We start from the raw sequence: 19,948 nt of genomic DNA on the forward strand, positions 1-19,948 counted from the left end.
ACACGTCCCAGCGTGGAGGAGGCATGGCCAAGCTCAAAACTGCTGGGAGTTGGAGTCCAAACTGCAAAGTCAATTTACCAGCCAAGCCAACCAAGCAGCAAAAAGCCAACTGTAGACTTCCCCCCCAAACTCCCTCTTTTGAGTCCTCCTTGCTTTCACTAAGGGAACTGCTACGCACAGGTCCCAAGAGGCAGGCCAAAGTGGGAGAGAAAATGAAGGACAGTCAACAATGCCAACCATGGGTCAGGGGCGGGAAAGCTCAACAAAGCATCCAAGGTTGAGCACAAGCAAGCGGTGTTCTGACTAACAGTCACCTTCCCAAATTGAATTAAACTGTGGCCGGAACCATTCGCTCTGTGCTCTCCACCATTGACTGCTGCCGTCCGTGCTGCCTGGGTCTGGTAGCTCTTACAACAGCTGAGGCAGAACTAATGTTACACTCACTCACCCACAGGCTCCCTCAATGGAAATCTAAAAAGCACCCTTATCCAAATTGGGAATCCACATTGGGAATTCACGACCAAGCACACGTTCTCCCCTTTTCTCCACCACCGCCCAGCTTGCTGCACGCCACCTGAGCCCACACTCGGAAGCCTCTCCTTCCTGAATTCTGAACTTCAGTCTTAGATAAAATTAGTTGGTCATACCAGACATCACTTATCCCCTTTTACACCATCACTTTTATCTACTAGATTAATCAAGGAGTTTCTGAAAGTCCTCGTCACTGTATTTCCACCAGTAATAAAGATTCTAGTTCATTGGAATCTAAATACAGTTTTCTCGGAATTGATGAAGAACACATTTGAGACCATATATAAAGCAGATTTAAAGTATATTTCATGAAAGTGGCTATACATTTAGCCTTCAGATCAGCCAGAAGGATTAGTGAACAACATGCACTCACAATAAAGGAATCGTATCAGCGAAATTTACAAAGGAAAAGTAATTTTACAAACTTTATTCCAAAGTCCCATTAGACTTTCATCTGAATTAACCTGTTATCCTTAAGTATTTCTTTCGCAACTGATTCAGTGGAAAGAATATTACTCTTTGGACATTAGAGGATATCGTAGATTACATATAGGAGGAACTTGTCCATCAGACAATCCGGCAACTATGTATGTTTTTATGGACATCTTTATAGGGACAATCTCGTTTCCAAACAGAGTATAGCTACATGGATTTCTGTTTTGGTCACATGAAGGCCAACAGACCCTTGTCTACATGGATAAGAACATTCCACATACGATGTTGTAGCAAAAGCAGCCAAGTATGCAGAGACTCGGACTGATTGGCAACTGTAGAGCAGAAACCTGGAAAAGCTGCCTCACATTCACCAAGCACTACTGATTAAACAGAGAATCGGGGAAGGAGTCAGCAGTTTGACAAGCAGTTTTGCGCAGCTTTTCCAGTAAGGTGAGTCTTCTCTCTCCTCTGGTATTTCTTATTATTTGTACTTTTTTCTACTCTAATTCAAGCATGGGAGGTCACAAAAGATCCAATGCTGGAGAAAAAATACGTTACTTACCTGTAACTGATGTTCCTTATCATGGCTATCTTTCATGGATTCACATGTGGTCCTCCCTCCTTCTCGCATAGAGGATCGCTGACCGTTTAATCCTGCTCCTGTAAGTGCCTTGAAATCTAAACTACAGTGTCCTCCTGGAGAGTAGAGTTCAGAACACTTCTACCTCATTGGTTAACGTTAAGGTCCTTTCCAATGAGGGGGGATAAGATACTAATATAATGGGTTTATGTTGTTTCTATGACATGTTGATGTTGTGTACTGCTAAATTATGAAACCAGAGGCTCCCACCTCGACGACCGGGAATGATTGAAAGAAGTGAATCCATGGAAGATACCAACGCTGGAGAACTGCTTTTAATCTTTTACCTAGATCAGTGTTGCGTCTCAGATATCAACTAATAAAACCCCATAAAATCGAGTGGCTCCTCTTATGACTCACAAATCCTACCAGTTGTACAAGACTCTGTTTTCAAAGTATGGAAGCCATTTCTTGGCCTGCTACTAAGGCTCTTGTTAATTACTTCTGATATGACTGGTAGCAGCACTTATCGGTCCTATTGCATAACACTTTTTTTTACCCTGGATTGTTTGGGAGCTAAAAGTCCTGTGCATGGTGGCGAATTACCAATTCCCCAATAATTCCTCAATTTTTGGTGGACTCCCAGGTTCCAACTCATAATTAGTTGGATTTTCCACCACCACAGAGTTACTACTATACCCCGTGATCTGTAACTTCGGGTGGGAAAAATCTAGCCCATTTCCCAGGCTACTCTTAATTAGAACCGAAGTTGGCATTAGGCGGCCTATGGACTAGGAGTAACACCACCTAATATAAAGGCAGTGTATTGTTCTCAGCCATGTTAATTGAACATTTTTGTGGAGATCAGGTGTGGATGAGGGAACATGCCAGATTTCAGTGTTGGCTCCACGGACCTTTGAGGGTGTACTTCTCTTTGAAATGATTTACAAAATGTTTCTGCCTGCATCAGCCCCACCCCCTGATTCCGTGCTCGTGCCTGCCCACACGCCTCACATGTGGAGAGAGAGCCCCGAGGGAGGAGGAACGTATTACTGCTGACTGAGGACCCTCCTGGAGCTGTCCTTACAGCCCTGCTGCTACGGGTCTCAGTGTTTCACCCCTTGGCTCACGGTCTTTGGTGAGCCTTTAACGCCACTGGCACCCCTATTGTTGCTGTGTCTGCTTCTCCATCACTGTACCCGGTCCACTCGTAGAGGCCGGCAGGTTTGGGTGTACAGCAGGGCAGCCAGGCAACGCGTTGTGACTGTTGGTGCTGAGCCATGTTTGGTTGTTAGGGGGGCATTCATGGCTGGCTGGAGCAATCCTTCTGCGGGGAAAGGCCCTGCAGCTCTAAAGGGACTTTGGTTGCCTGAGGCTAGGGACGGCAGTTTCAGCTACTGCCTTTGTGTTTTCTTACAACCATTCTTTGTGTAGTGGAGGAGGCGACACCAGCAAGACCAGGGGGAGGAGGTAAGTGGGCACCTGCTGCACTGTGCTGTGCCATGACTGTGGGAGCTGCCTGGGTCTACCGCATAGTCACATAATTGCATCCCCGAGTGTTCTGAGTATTCGTTTGACTTTGTTACCACTGCTCCTTGACTTAAGTATTGCAATCTTGCCCTATTGTGCCCTAAATCCGACCGACACCCTGTTTCCTCTTCCCTTGCTGACACTTACTCTAGGGTCATGGTACAGCGCAAACTAATGGTGGAGAAAGTGAAGACGAAGGACAAGGAGATGGGTCCAGTTAACCTCCCTTCTAGTGCCCCTGCCAATGCTAACTTGGACGCCTTTCTGACCCGGGCTGTCAGCGTGGTTCCAAAAGAGATAGAGCTACCTAAGAGGCGGTTGTCTTTGGACATGGGGGAACAGCCAAGTTTTATCACTCTGCAACTAAATTCCACACAACTTGACTCAACACACATGTTAACCTTCCCACTTTGATTTAGTATCCGTGGCTACAACCCCCCAGGAGACTAACCCTCTTGACCTTGGTGCAGTGGAAAGGGGGTCTGGCCTGGGTCCAGTAGCTGCGACTGACCTCTTTACAAGCTTCATTCTGTGCGAGCACGTGGCTAAAAGGAAAAAGAAGAGAAAGATAGGTCCTGCTGTAGCTAATACAAAAAAAACTAATTGTAACTGGAAAATGCCTGATTCTAGCAATCCGCTATCTGCAGCTCTTGCTGCGTTTTCTGATTTGACTCTGAAGGATTTAAATTGTGTGTTTGGGGTGGGGGGGGGGCATGGCACAATTTAAAGATGTACTTACAACTGCTGACACCCCCATTCTTGACAGACTAACAGCTGATCGAGAGATTGAAGAGGAACACTGTGCCCGTGCTACAACCTTCCGTTGTAGTATAAGTCCTTATCTCTCCTGTCAGCTTGCTGCCATATAATGCCATATTAGAAGTGACTCTGCCTCCAGACTATAGAGAGGAGAACTTTATGAACCTAAAAACAAAGCTTGCCATTGGCTTACTAGAAATACTGCCTTTTCTATTAATGAATACAAAGACATGACCATGTTGAGGAGAGTGGGATGGGTAGTTCCCTCTTGCAAATCAATGGAAGGTGACTGTGTAGTATTGAACTGCCAAATCCCTGAGCTGGTGTGTCACCTGATCAATTCAGGCAGCAGCACCGACCCAAAAGGCCTTCCTACCCAGTTACCATCGTACCAGTAGACTATTTTTACCACCCAAAATGTTTTGAAGAGACCAGGCAAGGCTTGGTCCCAACTTCCTCCCTTGAGTAACAGAAAGGAAAGTTTACACAATTTCAGCTTATAATTGATTTTACCCACTTACTGACAAGGCCGTACACCACTCTGATGGTTCCTTTGTCAACCCTGGTTAAAGAAATGTTAACATTTCAACACACAACTCCATTGAACCTCTACCCCCTTTCGCTAATGCAAGATTGACAGTGGCATCACACAGCTCCCAATGGTGCTGGACTGCTTATAAAAACTATGGCCAAAGGAGATCAACCAGTGGCCGAACTTGTAGTACAACAAAGGGGGGGTGTAATTTTCAGCCTGTTGCTCACTCCCCGGATAACCTAGTGATTGGCGTATTTGGCCAACCTCCGAGGCCTGGTGACCAAAAATGTACTTTGGACCTTCCTACAATGACTTCCTGGCCTTCAGTGGATTTGCTAATGGACTCTCCCCCTACTGGCCCTACTAACACTCCTACTAGACTAATTAATATTATTTCATGGAACATTGCAGGCATCAAATCCAACCTGGTAGCACCACATTGGATGGAATATATGGAAGACTTTGATATTTGCATGTTCCAAGAAACCTGGTCTAATGAACCCTTCCATAAACTGTGTACACCCCATATTATGTCAATGCCTTACCCTATGCTCATGAAAGGGCTTATAGGGAACTAGTGATTTGGATAAAAAATAGACTTAAATTTACATATTTAGTCTCTACATAGTGCCTCACCAGATGTTTTGGGTTTAAAATGTGTTTTCCTGAGGAAAGTTGCTTGTTTTTATATAATGTGTACTGCAGACCTAGAAGCAGGAGTACAGACTCACCAACCATAGCCATCTTGCAAGTCTGTTCGCCTAACAGATCTTAATGATCAGATTGTTTCAGGGAGTGACCTAAGTATACATTTTGAACCCATCAACGGCTATGAAATGATTCTAGAAAAAGATGAGATTTGGGGCATATCATCCCTTAATTCTAAGCTGCTAGCCTCTACCTTAGTGGCTGCATTACAAGTTGTTTGATTCATACTGGCAAACTGACTGATCTTGTGGCAGGTTTCTATCTGATAAGCAAGGAGCCCCCACCTTTAGGAAGGGCGCCTACTCTCTTAAATCAATATCATAATTAAGGCCTCTATGTGAAGTATGCTGGAAGATTTCTAAATAGATCTAAGGGAGGAAAGAAATGTGAGAAAGTGCCATCTTTCTTGCATTGGTATGCCCCCACTTTTTGCTGAACTGCTGGTGTGCTTTGACTGAGTGTGCCCTGGGCTCCTGCCAACCAGGTACCCAGGGCCTGTGTTCCTTCCCTAAAGCTGTGTTGAAACAAAACCCCATTGGCCTCTCCGGCCACCTACAAACCCCTAGTAAATGGTACCCTAGGTACTCAGGGCATGGTGACCAGAGAAGACCCCTAAGAGCTGCAGCACTGATTGTGCCACCCTTAGGGGCCCTGTACCCTGACACCCACACACTGCCTTTGCAGGCTGAGTGTCTAAGTACAGAACTAAACAGAGAGTCGACATGGCACACATCTTTACACCTGAAATTTCGTTATGATACACTCGAATTGGGGTAATTGACAGCCCTGACGGGAGCACTGCCCACTTGTCTGTATGTACTCTGTGGTCTCTGGTAGCAAACAGAGCTGTTTTGTGCTTTTTGTCTGTCCATAATATGCGAGGCCTAGTGGGAAATGGATACGTCCACTGTGCAAGTATCATTGCATTTCGGAGGTATTTGGAGGCATTGAGAATCTTGAAGGGCGACACATCCAATTCTACTGTTTTTGCTGTAAGCAAGTTCTTATTCATGGTAGGGCTTATAAACAAAATTAATCGTCTTAAATTTTAGACCAGAAGAAATTAGTGGGATGCCACTCGTTGCTATTTGGCACATGAATGCATTTTTACTTCTTGCTGTGTTACATAAATTGTTTTTATTCTTTTTAAAGTGATTTTACGATGCAGTGGAATAGGCTGGAAGAGATTTTTACCTGGCCATAATAATTCTGAAAAACTGTATATTAATGATTGTTTTATCGATTGTAAGTTTTATTGAATTTATTTTCCAAAATAAACTTTGACTGATTACTGTCTCATTTAGACAAGCTGAAGTCATCTCTCAGAACTTCTCTAAAGTACTGAATGACATGGTCTAGTTGTTGATTTATGATTGTTTATGTGGAATCCTATGGTAGACTTTTGTTAGAATTAGTCCAGCCACATTTCGGGATCCCCACTTTAGTTTACATGTTTTGGGATCTCCTCTGCATGAAAATTAAGGCATTTCTGTCTGAAAAAAGCAAGGCATAAATCCAGAGTAGCTTCAGTGTGATATTCCTGCCCCAAGGTTGTTACCATGTTTACCAACTGTGAATATTCCAACAATGTAATCCTTGAAATGCAGCATTGCTGGATAACTGCCAATTAAAGAAAATATATTAAGGAATTGGGGACACTGCACTAGGATGACATTTTTGGAAGATAGCCTCTATGGGGTGTTGCTTTGGCAAGGCACCTTATTCTGATGTGCAGGTGTGTCATCCTTCCGACCGGGCAGTGGTTTTTGCATCCGAGACCTCTGCATGTAGGTCATCATGCTGAGATGATGATGAGCTAGTGTTATTCTTTATTCCTTTTCTGCGCATTCTGACTTAAATGGTCTGGATGTCGAGGCAGCTGATGGAGAGCGAGATCCTCATGATCAAGGATGTCTGAATGTTAAGGCACTTGCTAGACAAGTCTAAATCAACATTCATTTCTCAATGTCAAGGGAAACTCCAAAGGTGAAAAGTATTGCCTCATTGAATGTGTTGCAGATAGTGTTCTAGATGTTAAATAACTTGACATCAAACACTTGGAGATGTCCAGAAGCAGAAATGACCGCTTTTCTACCATATGTCTGTGGGATCATTTCAGGATGTGTTTGCACATCCCAAGTGCAGGCCTTCCTTAGCCCCTTCCCGAAGTTAAACCTTTAGGTAGACTGTTCTTTTATCTTCCCCATAAGGCTTACTTTGGCCTTTAGGCATCACTTGACGTATGTCACTCCAGTGGTGTGAAAGTCTGGAGGGGTGCACAACTGCTGAGTTGTCCTTACAAGATTTATTTTCACCACTCGTGAGATATTTATATAGAGGAGACCTCATTATGTCTGTAAGAAGAGTAGGGCAGTGACTACACCTGGAGAGACTTGGAATACAACAATAGAGCTCCTATCGCGCAGAAGACGGAATTTGATAATTAATATTGAATAAATCAGAAGACATCACCTAAAAAATCGTGAAAACTAGCATACACTACAGAAATATCTGCTTTGCAGACTGGAAAAATGAACGACCTCACATCACTGTATTTGCTGAGACCCTGAAGCACACTGATTCCTTAACGGGGCAGATTCAAAACTCTTTCATCTAAAGGGTGAATATTAAATGCGAACTGTACTGCTTTACAGCGGGTTACTTAAAGTCGTTTTTGCAGTCAAACATATGAGGTATTGTCAAATGTGAAGGTTTCCAGAATGAGACCCTTAAAGGTTCTCAACTATGAGTAATGACTGCATTACAGTAAATGATATTCATGATAACTGAAGTTCTTTTTTCTACTATTCAGGCTCAGCTTGTGAAGGACAGAAATTCAATGTTGCGCTTGACGAGCATCGGCTCAGATGAGGAAGATGAGACAGAAACTACCCAAGAAAAAGTACACATGACCTGGACAAAGGAAAAGTACCTGGCTGCACGTGCACAGAGCCGGGCAAAGACACTGGAAGGCTTCCAGGATCTACTTAACATACGACCGTGAGTGCGCATGCGTGTGAATTTAAAATCATTGTTGTTTATTAACACTTAAGAGCAGAGTGTAGACTCAGCAGGATTGTAAATGGTAGTGACACAGTAAGCATAGTTGGAAGGAGATGTTAGGAAAACAGGTAGAAGGTGTTTGCTTTGAATGTGAGTATCCGGATTGTAAATGGGCTTGTGATTACTTCCGGTATTGGATGTGGGTATAGATAGAGTGGGAGTAGTGAGCATATAATGAAGAAAAGATGTACATAGCACAATGAAGGCATTGACTCTGCAAAGAAGTATGGGTTGGCAAAGAAATGTAGGTTTTCATTTAGCATGAAGGTGATTTTGTGTGTTGCAGGAAAGTTTGTGGGCACCTATAGCAAATGGAAATGTGTGGGTATTGCGGATTGATGGTGGGAGTACATAAAGTAAGGGGATGTGTGGGTAAAGCAATGAAATGTTAGGAGTATAAAGAGGTATATGTCTCTTGGCTACTTCCAACTACATATTCCGCACTATTTGAATACCCCCATGTGCCAGACTGGATCCAGAAACGTCTACAGCAAGTGCTCCTATGCATCATCTTGCCTCAAAATTGACAATGCAGGGATGTTTATTGGCGCCACCACCTAGGCGCTGGCATAGTTCCTTTTTTCCACAGCATATGATATGTATCCAAAGCTACACTCCTGAACTTTTTTTTGTTTGTTTCAAGTGACAATGTGGTAGGGATAGATCTCTTCTAAAGACTACAGGCTGGATGAGCTAAATATCAGTTATGGACCTGCATGGTGTCTGTTTTTGGTTTCTCAGATCCACGCATGATTCGAAGTCATGGATCAAATTCTTCCTGATTCATTCAAAAGCCATCGGGGAGTGGGACTGCCCCAACTCCAAATCTCTTTCTCCATTTTTGTGTAAGACCATTACAAAGTGGAAGGACAAATCTCATTACAAGCACAAGAAGTCTACACAAGAGGCTGCTCCCCCTTCACTGCTGCCACTCTATGGGGACATTGCGCAGTCATCAAGCAAAAGGGCTTACTCTGCACCAGTCATGCAGATCCAGCCTCATTCCAGAGATGAAGCTGATGCGCTTCAAATTCTCTGGGCCATGTTTGTCTGCAGCAGGCAAACACCTTCAAAAGGCAATGCTGCAGCTTTTTCAAATGATTCCAGGTCCCCCTGGAACACCAGGACTCTGACAGACTTCTGCCATCAGTGCCTTCCTTGGTACAGATTGGCATTGTTAGGTCTCTTCCCAGCCCTTGCCAGTTCCAGGCCACGCTTCTACTCTTTTGCCCAAGGCCATGTTCATTCCAGAAGGTTTGGCACCCGCCCTGGCTCCGTAAATCGTGATCCGACCCAAAGGCCAGTCTCTGATCCAGAGCTGAGTTCAGCTAAATTTCAGCCAGTGTCTCATTATAAGATTATTAAAGCACAGCCTATTATTGTTAGAAGATTCTCAAGCTGTGCCTCTGGCAAGGCACCAATATTTTAGTTATCTTGAGGCCTTGTTCAGTTCAAACTTGGATGCAATTCAGCACCTTCAGAATTTTCCACATGATGAGGAGGCTGTACTGAAGCTGGCCTATTTGTAGACCGTCAGATTGCTAGTGGCCTTGATACTTTACCCGAGTGACTGATGGACTCCCTATTGGAGTCCCTCACATAGCAAAGCACCACCTTTGTGTTGGTGGTTTATAGAGGTATAGAGGTGTTGGAACTACAGTTGCTAAGTGGAAACTAAAATTTATAGAAATCTTGCAACCTTGCAGTTCAACTTCAGAGCCTTTGCTACCTTTCATAGAAGCCCCGAAAGAAGGAAGCATAGTGGCAACCATGCCAGTAAGTCGCCCCTTTGGTAGGTGCCATATGCCAGCTCTGACTGATCTGGCCTTTTTAACATAGCTCCCCACACACCAGAAAGACTCATAGTACAGACTTCAGCCAGAAAAGTGTGAACCCAAATGCCTACCATATGTGTCACATGACAAAGAATCAAGGAGCACAAATATGCTTAACAAGAGCGAGATCTGGTCTACTAGTCCGTCTCTGCAGCTTCTCACAGCTGTCTGCTTCTTAGGAGACACACTCATGCCCTCTGGAACATGTGAGTGAAATATTGCCTGCCCACCACGAGGAGTTGCAAAGTGCCTTTTCCCTAGGGCATCCATAACGGACAGGATGCAGTTAAGTACATTTTATGGGCCGGTCTGGACACTACACAACACTAGTGTGGTGATTCGTAATCATACCTGGATGAACACTGTATGTTTCTCTGTGTATATGCAAGCTTAAATTATAGATATGAATTGTGATGGTTCCAGGCTGTGTGGCAACAGTGCGGATTCTAATTTAGACCATTTAAAGGATTGTCCTGCTATGGCTTACTCTTTTGGCTCACTGTCCCAGACTGCCAGTTCCATAAACAATACCGTAAACGCAAGGGTCACTCCCAGAGCCTGGCTTACCGTCCGAGACGGCCGATTTAACATCCTATTCAGCAAGCCTGTTCCCCTTCTTTTGTGGTGCCAGGGGGCGTCATGAGGACAAGGCTATCAAGAAGACCAATGAGTCTTGCAGGTTACACTGTTTCCTTATTGACAAACCCTCCATCATGCGCCCAGTTCCTCCTATTTTCACTCAGACTTCAGCAGAACATGTCTCAATAATTACCAAAGCAGTTTAGTCATTGCTTGCCAAATAGTGAAGAGAAAGAGTCCCAGAGATGGAGTGAAATAAAGGGTGCTACTCCTGTTACACCTTGGTACCCATAAAATTCAGGGGACCCTTGCCGATTTAACCCCTCCCATGCGCCTGTCGATCAACGTCCTTCCCGAGTGCTGCGCACATCTGTTGGCCGACGCGGCTCCGCCCACCTAATCAAATCGCCGCACCGCGGCGGGAAGGCCGCCGGAGTTAAGCGGTTTAGATCTTTGGTTCTTACTCACCTTCCTGCAGAAAGAAAGTTCAAGATACTTACTTTAGCCTCTGTCCTTCCACCCCTAGCTCCTGAGGAGTGGATGGTATCCTTAGGACTACAGGTCGCATACTTTCATGTAGCTATTCTGCAGTCCTGAAGGTGTTTTCTAAGCTCTGTTGTGGCAAAGGAGCATCTCCCGTTAAACGCCCTTGCCCTCAACAGCACATCAGTTTCCGAGTATTTACAAACGTGATGGTGGTGGTTGCTGGCCATTTTCTCAGGTTTTGGGTTGCATGTATTCCTGTACCTTGACAACTGGCCATTGAAGGTAGATTCATCACAGTCTGCCATGGACCCCATGGGGATGACCATCTGGCTACTGTCCTTCCTGGAGTGCTCTATCAACTAGCCAAAATCCCACCTTCCACTAAGGCAGGGGAATCCCATTATAGGACATGTTCTGAAAACAGTGGCATTCAAAGATTTCTACCCCTGCAGCGAGTCTGTAACGTTCAGAATATGATCCTGATATTTTGGACTCAATCCTATGTTCCAGCCCGGATAGTTGTGAGGCGTCATGGTCTGCTGCATTGTGTATCCTGTTGGGTTCTGCCATGGACCCTCAGCCTTCAATGTGCTCAGCAGTGGGGATGCCTCTCAGACAGTATCCAGGTGTTGGAAAAGGCGATTCAAGGGCTTCAGTGGTGGATGAATACCACTTTCTCGCTTTTCATCCAGAGCTTGTAGTGGTGATTAGAGGCCCCTGGTCTCTGGTGTGATGCCTCTGGTCCAGCAGTCTTATGGAGCTATGCTCCATCTGGCTAGATCTCAAGGCTTTTCTGCCTTCCATCAGGAACAGCCCTGTATTAGTTCTGACTGACAACACCGCCTCCACGTGGTACTACAGCAAAGAGGGTTGTGTAGGGTCAAGTGATGTGCCAACGTTGTGGCACTGTCTGTACCTTTGGGCTATATCTTTGACTGTTTACCACCTCATAGGATCCCTAAATGCAGGGCGGATAAGCTCAGCAGATGCAATTTGGTCGGCCACGAGTGATTTCTGCTCCGAGAGATAGTTTGGAGTGTCAAAGTATATTGGATTCCCCAGTAATAAAGCTCAGGTGCTGCTCCTACCCTCTATGCCAGCAAACCATGGTTGATTTCTTATAAAATACTTAGTGTTGGGGAGAAAAGACAGAACTCTTTGTAATGATGGAGTGCACGCTGCAATCCTCTCGGAGTTTTGGAGATTATCAGCTTGTAACCTGCAAACATTAGGATGGGCATTGTTCTTCCAGCTAAAACAGGAGCATCAGTGTGGGAGGCATCAAGGAAGGTTGTGACTCCACTCATGAAGAGAGAGAACAATGTGGGAGCCAGCACACATCCTTGACGGACACTCATTTGCACGGGGAAGGGATCTGTCTTATTTCCTACTGCCCCCAACGTATTTGTGCATAGTTTTCCTCATGGAGGCGGGCAATCAAGGAAAGTAAGTTTAGTGGCATCCCCATCTCCTTCAAGACCGCCCACAATTTGTTCAACCACGTCGAAAGCGGATTTGAGTTCGGCAAAGGTAGCATACATGCTATCCTTGCTGAGAATGATTATCCACCAGTATATAAGAACAAACCGAAAGACCTGGTTGATTGTGCTAACATGAGCCCTGAAGCTTGCCTGGAGGAGCGTAAGAATGGTATTAGCACCAATCCAGGCCTTGACCTTGGCTAAAACAAGCCTGGCTATGACTTTCTGTATCGAATCTATAAGGCTTATTGGCCTATAGTTACAGGTATGGCTTTATCTCCTTTTTTATATATAGGAATTATCTCCACCCCCAAGTCAAGTGGCCGGGATAGGTGCTCCTTGGGCTATGGCATTAGCGAGTAATAGTATATAGTTGGTCCATTTCGGTATATCATGCAGGAAAATATTAGTAGGGACACAGTCTATCCCCAGGGATCTACCTCCTGCTAGTGCGCTGAGCGCATCACTAACGTCTGCCTCATCAAATACCCTGCCAGCACGGTAGGAATAGAGCGGAAATGGTAAACTATCTTCTGATTCGTCATCAGGATATTGGGTGGCAAAGTTGGTAACACACACATCAGAGTCAACGTGATTTTCTGGGGACTATGGCAGCCGTGGTGCGTCCATTGGGGCGTAGGGGCGTAGCCCCACTAAGCTCTGGACGCACCGTGGCACTGCAGCTAAGCTTAAGTTAAAGCTACCACTAATTCAGTAATTCTCTTCAACAGCGGGAGTTACACGGATCATCATGCGACGTCAATGTAAAGGTGCGGACGGTCGGAGTGCGCAGGAGGTGGGGGGAGGGGGGCGGGGCTGCTGGGCTGCTGCAGCTGCTTGAGTGACAGTCTGCAGCAGGCCAGCACTGCGCGCATGAGATTGCCGGGCTGAGACTTGCCCGCGCATGCGCCGATGCCAGCAAAATACTTGAGACATAGAGAAGGGGCCAGGAGTGCGGCTTCAGTCGGCCGGGTTTGAAAGGCTGCCCAGGCGAGTACAGAGTGTGCCCCCTAGCCCATCCTGGTGCTGCATGCAGCACCAGGATTGGCTGCCGCGGGTGGGTGGGTGGGAGGGGGCAGAGTGGCGCGAGACCCCGGGCAGGAGGAGAAGCAACTAGCAAGCAGACCTCGGCAAGAGCCCCGGTGTCGTGGCCACACACACTAGCATTTACCGTGCTGTTGCTGATGCTGTCCTGTTTCCCAAGGTAACCCCTCCTCTGTGATTTTAATGATGACGGGAAAAGATGTTGAACAAACTCCTTCAGGAGGTATTCTCTCGCGCGCGCCCCACTTATATTTGCCATCTCCCTCTTGAGAATCGGGAGCCTTGGAAGGGGTTTCCTCATTTCTGATTGTTTTAGCATGTTTTCGAGGACGCTGTAGCTGCTCTGCCCTCGCCTCATGGAGCTTCGCCGAGCCTGCTGTCCTGTGCACTCGCTGCCAGCAGGAAGTGTTTTCTGTTAAATCGACAAGCATTGCAATGCAGTTTGCCTGCTAGAGACTCGAGAAGGAATGCACAAACAGTGTCACTAGGAAGCCTCTTACTAACCTGTTTTGCGCTCTCTGGTGGAGTCTGCACAGCGTTTAGGCTTCATACGGTGTGTGTGACTTTCCAGCAACGCAGAACTGAGACTTCAAAAAGACGCCGATATCCCCAAACATGTGGAGCGTGCAAATGTGTGGGTGGGAAACGGACTTTTGTATTAGGCGCGGCAAACCCATACAGTCGCCTATGTAGGAGAGATAGATCTCGGTCACTCAACCATTGAAGCTAAATTGTTTTTTAGGAGGCATATTATTTGGTTTGTGTAACACCGCATTCGCCACCTGCAATTGTCACAGATGAGTTTACCAATAGGCTGTCTCCTGTTTCCTCGTTGACACTTGTTACAGTACAGGGGGCAGTGGGCTGTAGGGCCTTGTGGTGTGTGACCTTTCCACAACCACGTGTGAGTTTGATGAGTGAGTCCTGGTTGTAAATCTCGGTTACTAACTTTTTCTAGCACTTTACGGTAAAGTATTTACCTAATTACGGTAAAAGAGAGGCGCAAGGTTGAACATTACTGAAACCCTTGGGGCAAGGCAGGCTTTCACCAGGGCCTGTTCCCAGGCATCTGAGACAAACCTGACCGAGTGCACGATTAGAAAGAGACAATAGCTCTTCTTTCATGTAACACCAAAGCAGTTTCATGCAGCCTGCAGGTCATAGGTCATTAGAGGAACCAGAGGGACAACTTTGTTAAAAAGATGTCTATTAACTGAGTTTTCGTAATTAGGTCAAAGGGTCAAGGCTGTTAAATCATTTTCATGGATCTAAACTGCCATTTTATGGATAATGAGATTTTTTCCTTTAAAAAGTTGTTGCAAATTGTTATGATCTTTCCCTTAAAATTGACTGGCGACAAGGTGGAATCGAGGTGCTTGGATCAATGGGGCTAGTTCTGTGATAATATCTAACAGTTCTTTCGATGGACTGGGGTCAGAGGGAGCACATTCAGAGAAGTAAACTTTCCTTGCCTTTTGAATCTTACCTTTATACACAGCTATTCCCATGATATGAGAGCTTCTAGATGAAGGGTCTCCAAGTTTTTCTGTATGAGGGCTACTTGTGTTCACAGAAAGTCCCACTGACCCACTAACATATTTTATAACTGTACAATAGTGACAACAAAAATATACCCAAATTGCCATGCATAGTGATTGTGTCTGCCCAGTCCCTGTGAATTGTACACCTTCTTAGGTATTTTGTGAAAGTGTTTTATTTTTTTAATAGCGCATGCTACCAATATTGATTTTGAAGCGGCCTACATATTTCAATACAACTTGAACACGGTGGTAGTAGATAGTGAGACCTTTTCTTTTGGACCTGGGACATTAGGTGGTTACTGGGCACTATATGTGGTGGGCACTGCTAAGGACGGCAGGACGGCACTGTTCAGGACAGCATAAAACATGGTATTTCAAGTTGGTATTTATTTAAAGTCTTATAGTCTGAATTCAGCACCTGAGCATAATAGGTCGGACGGAATGTATGAAGCTCTGTGGTTATACTGAATAAGCAGCTACCTATGTTATGCCATCTATTAATGTAATAACTGCACTTTCACAATTGCTTTATTAACCTTCCTGCTTTCTCAAATTTGCTTGAAAATGCATGATTTTTCTTCTTTTTTTTCAAAATTTTCCCCCCCAAACCACCCTTTTGGGATTCGGGCTCGCTCGCTCGCTACGGTGCTGTATGCAAATCACTTTGCGCCCCACCACTTTCAAATGTCACCCACCGCCCTCACTATGGTACTACTCCACTGCCCCATTTAACCATGATCCAGAACCACTTGGAGTTGTTACTGTCACAAGCACATTTTAATTCCTGCCATCTATCCTCATCCCAGGCTTTTTTGGCACAGTGGATAACATTCTTATAGGTAGACCTGGCAGATCGCACTCTAGCCACAACACCGACTTAATTGCTTCAACAAGGGCTTTACGGGCACATCTACATTCATGGTTGTACCAGTGATGTTTTGGCATATATCTTTCGCCCTAGCCTTACTCGATTTTTGGAAGTACCCACGCATTTAAAAAAAAAAGTAAGTTGTGTAACTGTAAATTCTTTGACGGGTTCATAGTTAAGGAGGCATGTCAATCATCAACAAGAGTGCAAGGGTTTTTATTAGGGGAATACTCACAGTCCCCTGCGAGATTAATCAATAATTAAATTAGGGAGTTACCCCAAAGCAAGGGAAAAACGAGATACGAAAGAAAGGAGAAGAAAGAGTAAAAAGGTATTCCTTTTTTAGAAGAACTCTCACTCATCAACCTGGTTGGTGACATGCTTCATCATCGGGTTCCCACCCCACCAGCCGAATGCCACTCGGGTGTGCTTTGACGCCTGATTACATTAGAGCAGCTTATTTGGTGACAAAAGTGCAAATGCGTGAATGGAAAAGTGAGTTAAAATTGTCTTTATTGTCCCCTACATTTAAATATGGAACAATAAGACAAGATTAAAAGACAAGATGAGACACATGGGTAGGTTAGATTGACCTAGGGCATCTGGGCAGTGAAAATTGTGAGACAAGACACGGTCTACATGTTTCAGCCTTTTAACGACAATGCTAGGCTTTCTTCAGGACTAAATTCGTGACAAGAGGGTTATGCAAGTGCTAAGGTGCATGTCTACATCACTCTAACTGTGGTGTCCAACTTACTACTAATGGTAGATAGTGTTTCTGGACATGCTAGAATCATGGGCCATTTAACTCAGCGCATATTGTTTGAGACCAAAAGATCACTAGTGATAGGTTTCGCCTCTGCCAGAGATAGTTGTCAAAAACTTAGGGGTGCTAATTGACAAAGATCTTAACATGGATGAAAACATAGCTGCAACAAAAAGAGCCTGCTTCTATGCACTTAGCCTCCTTCGCAAGGTTTTTCATTTCCTACCCGCACCCACACGCAAAACCTTACTTCATGCTCTGGTGCTCAGCCGCCTGGATTTCAGCAACGCTCTGCTGATCGCCGCCAAGGAATCAGCATTGCAAGGCCTTCAGGTTGTTCAGAATACAGCCGCATGCCTGGTAACTAGTGCTCCCTACCAGGCCCCTTCACTTCCCCTACTGCACAAGCTTCACTGGCTGCCTATTCGCAAAAGAATGCATTTTAAAATCTGTTGTATTTTTTTTTAAAGTCATAAACCAGATGGCCCCTGCATATCTGGCAGATTAACTAACTAAATACATACCACCTCACCCCCTTCGTTCCGAAGGGAAGGGCCTACTTGTGGTCCCGCGCATAAGGCAAGCCAGGTTGGGAGGAAAATCCTTCTCTCACCTGGCTCCCAAACTGTGAAACCAACTGCCCCTTGAGATTCGTCTCACTACTAATTACTTAGGTTTTCAGAAAGAAACTCAAAACGCTACTCTTTTAATTTTGTTACCCACCCCAACAACTGTCCTCAGCGCAGAGATACACCATTTGGGGTGATTCAGGCGCTTTATAAATGATGTAAATAAATAAAAAATAAATAAAGTGGCCGGTTGTGCAGGTGCACTTAGGTCCCTAAATATGAACCTTGAACAGAGTGGATCATGATCGCTCTACATGCGTGCCTGTACGGCCATATCCTCAAGGGTGTGCCATATGTTCTAACTGACTAGGAGGTAATCAATACGGCTAGAATGGTAGCTATTATTAGACTCTTGTCTGTTGGAGGTGGATCGGCCGTTGGCAGCCCTTAAACCATGCTCCAAGCAGAGAGCTTTTAGTTGAATGGCAGCCTCAGTCCAGCGTTTGATAGGGTGTAATTCCAGAAGTGGAACACCTCAGTACTCATCCTCCTCCCTCACTAGGTTGTTATCGTCACTATCAAGAGATTCAAATGTTGTATTTAGATCCCCAAATACACCACTCCGGCTACCCCTGAGAGGGTGTCTAAAAGCCCTCCTAAGGCATCAATAGTTTCGGATCTCTGCCCCTCACTCAGGCCTCTGGCGTATACATTTAGGATGACACTAGTTCCATATGGCCAAGTGCTGCCTGAATTGCAAGGATGAAAAACAGTAAAGGGTTTGACTCAAAACTCAGCAAGGCTGAGCCAATAATAACTTGAAAAACAACACACCTGCCTATGCTGAGCAGCTTTCCTTGAAACAATACTTTGATAATTGTGCATGAACAATAAACATGAACAATGGCTTTTGAAATTGCAACGTTTCTTTTAATTCTTTTGCAGACTATTTTGCTTTTTAGTCTTTTGCTTGTTTTTTCTGGCATGAGAATACAAAAAATTGTGTAGGAAAAAACTATACATTTACATACAAACAAGAAAAAACACACTTTGGTATGTACATAATTCACTCAAACTAGCATTCAACACATTCTTGGCCATCCAGACATACAAAAAACATTCATACAGGTCCCATCATCACAATACAGTTTGTAATAATGCAAGAATAATAACAGTTGTAAATTTCAAACGAAAGTGAAACTTTTTTTCAGTTCTTTAGAAGGAATAATAATCCATCACTCGAATGACACAACCATAACAACAATGATGATATGGGACCGGGTCAGGTCGACGCGTTTCGAACCCTATCCTTAGCGGGTTCTCATCAGGACCACAGTGTTACTAAAGGGGAAGAGGAAAGCAACAATCACTATACTGAACCTGGGAGATCACCATCTCAACCGATGTCCCACTGCACTCAGCCTACCTTAATATGTGGGTCAAAGCTCCTCAAATAGTAAATGAAAGCCGGTGTATTCCCATCGTAGGGGAGCGAAGAGGTGCTGTGAGAAAAGAATACATGCGTTCAGTCATGCCGACTCACACCATGCTAACTGTGTCTGCACTAGAGCGGGGCTGGAAGGTTACGTGTGCTCACCTTGCAGCGCGTGTGCGCTCACTAATGCTTGTAGGATGGCGCTCGGTCCGCAATTTCTGGATCCGGCGCCTCTGGGGATAAAATATGACGGTAAACATTTGAATTCGGCAGGCGGGAGAGAGCGCATCGTCAGCCGCTTAAAGGTCGCGCTGAAGCGTTCCGATGTCCGCTTACCTGAAAAACCACTTTAACACTCTCAAAACAGTATTTCGAACGTCCTCGCTCCTCACTCAGCAATCACTTGCAGATTACTGAAGCCGTGATGTTGAATGACTGAAGGTGGAGGTCGCCTCCCAAAGCATGAAGGGAGTTGTAGTTTCATCAAGGAGAATTCTGGGAGATGAAGTCCTGTGGGCTAAATCATGGAAAAGTTTTGTAGATTTCCGAAATTTCGTTCAATCCACTGACTGCTGTATCATACTTCATTATCAAAAGTGCCTCTCTTTGGTTTAATCTTAATTCTGAATTCCCTCCTCTTGGATCTTTTTCGATTTTGGACAGGACGGTCCATTTGAGGATATCTTTATCATGCTTATTCGTCAACCAGTGGTGTACCAATGGCGCATTCTCCACTTCTCTCGATTTATGCTGCGTGATACGTTGTCTTACCTCCTGGGATGTTTTCCCGATGTATAGTTTGGGGCAGGGGCAGACGATCGCGTAAACTACATTCCTGGTTTTGCAGTTGGTGAATGATTCATGCTTCCAGTGGATGTTGTTAAAGGAAAATACTGTTTCTTCCATGGTGTCATGACAACAGATGCAAGTGCCACATTTGTGGTGTCCTTTTGTCTGGGGGAAGCCAAAAAGGCTTATTAGAGTTGGTGATTGTTTACTAGGTAAGGCTGCCCTTACAACATGGTTCGCCACGCTCTTCTCCTTCTTAAATGCAAATAATGGTAAATTTCTCAAGTCCTCATGTAGGTTTTTAACTAGATGCCAATTAAGATTTATCAGCCTTTTAAGTTGATTGGCAGCAGGGCAAAAGGTTGATACACAAACCATTCGATTTTGCTCGACCCTGGCTTTCTTAACCATTAG

General features: G+C 44.9%; 1 protein-coding gene across 1 annotated transcript in view; it reads left to right on the top strand.

The window, feature by feature from the left end:
* The window catches only part of LOC147665773 (solute carrier family 12 member 6-like), a 164,512-nt gene that overhangs the window by 80,199 nt on the left and 64,365 nt on the right, over positions 1–19,948 (top strand). Inside the window, exon 6 of the mRNA XM_086949490.1 lies at positions 7,891–8,078. Within this exon, the coding sequence (XP_086805616.1) occupies positions 7,891–8,078 (188 nt within the window). The remainder of the gene's footprint in view (positions 1–7,890; positions 8,079–19,948) is intronic.

This window comes from Lissotriton vulgaris, unplaced genomic scaffold (assembly GCF_964263255.1).
Source record: "Lissotriton vulgaris unplaced genomic scaffold, aLisVul1.2 SCAFFOLD_622, whole genome shotgun sequence".
NCBI lineage: Eukaryota > Metazoa > Chordata > Amphibia > Caudata > Salamandridae > Lissotriton > Lissotriton vulgaris.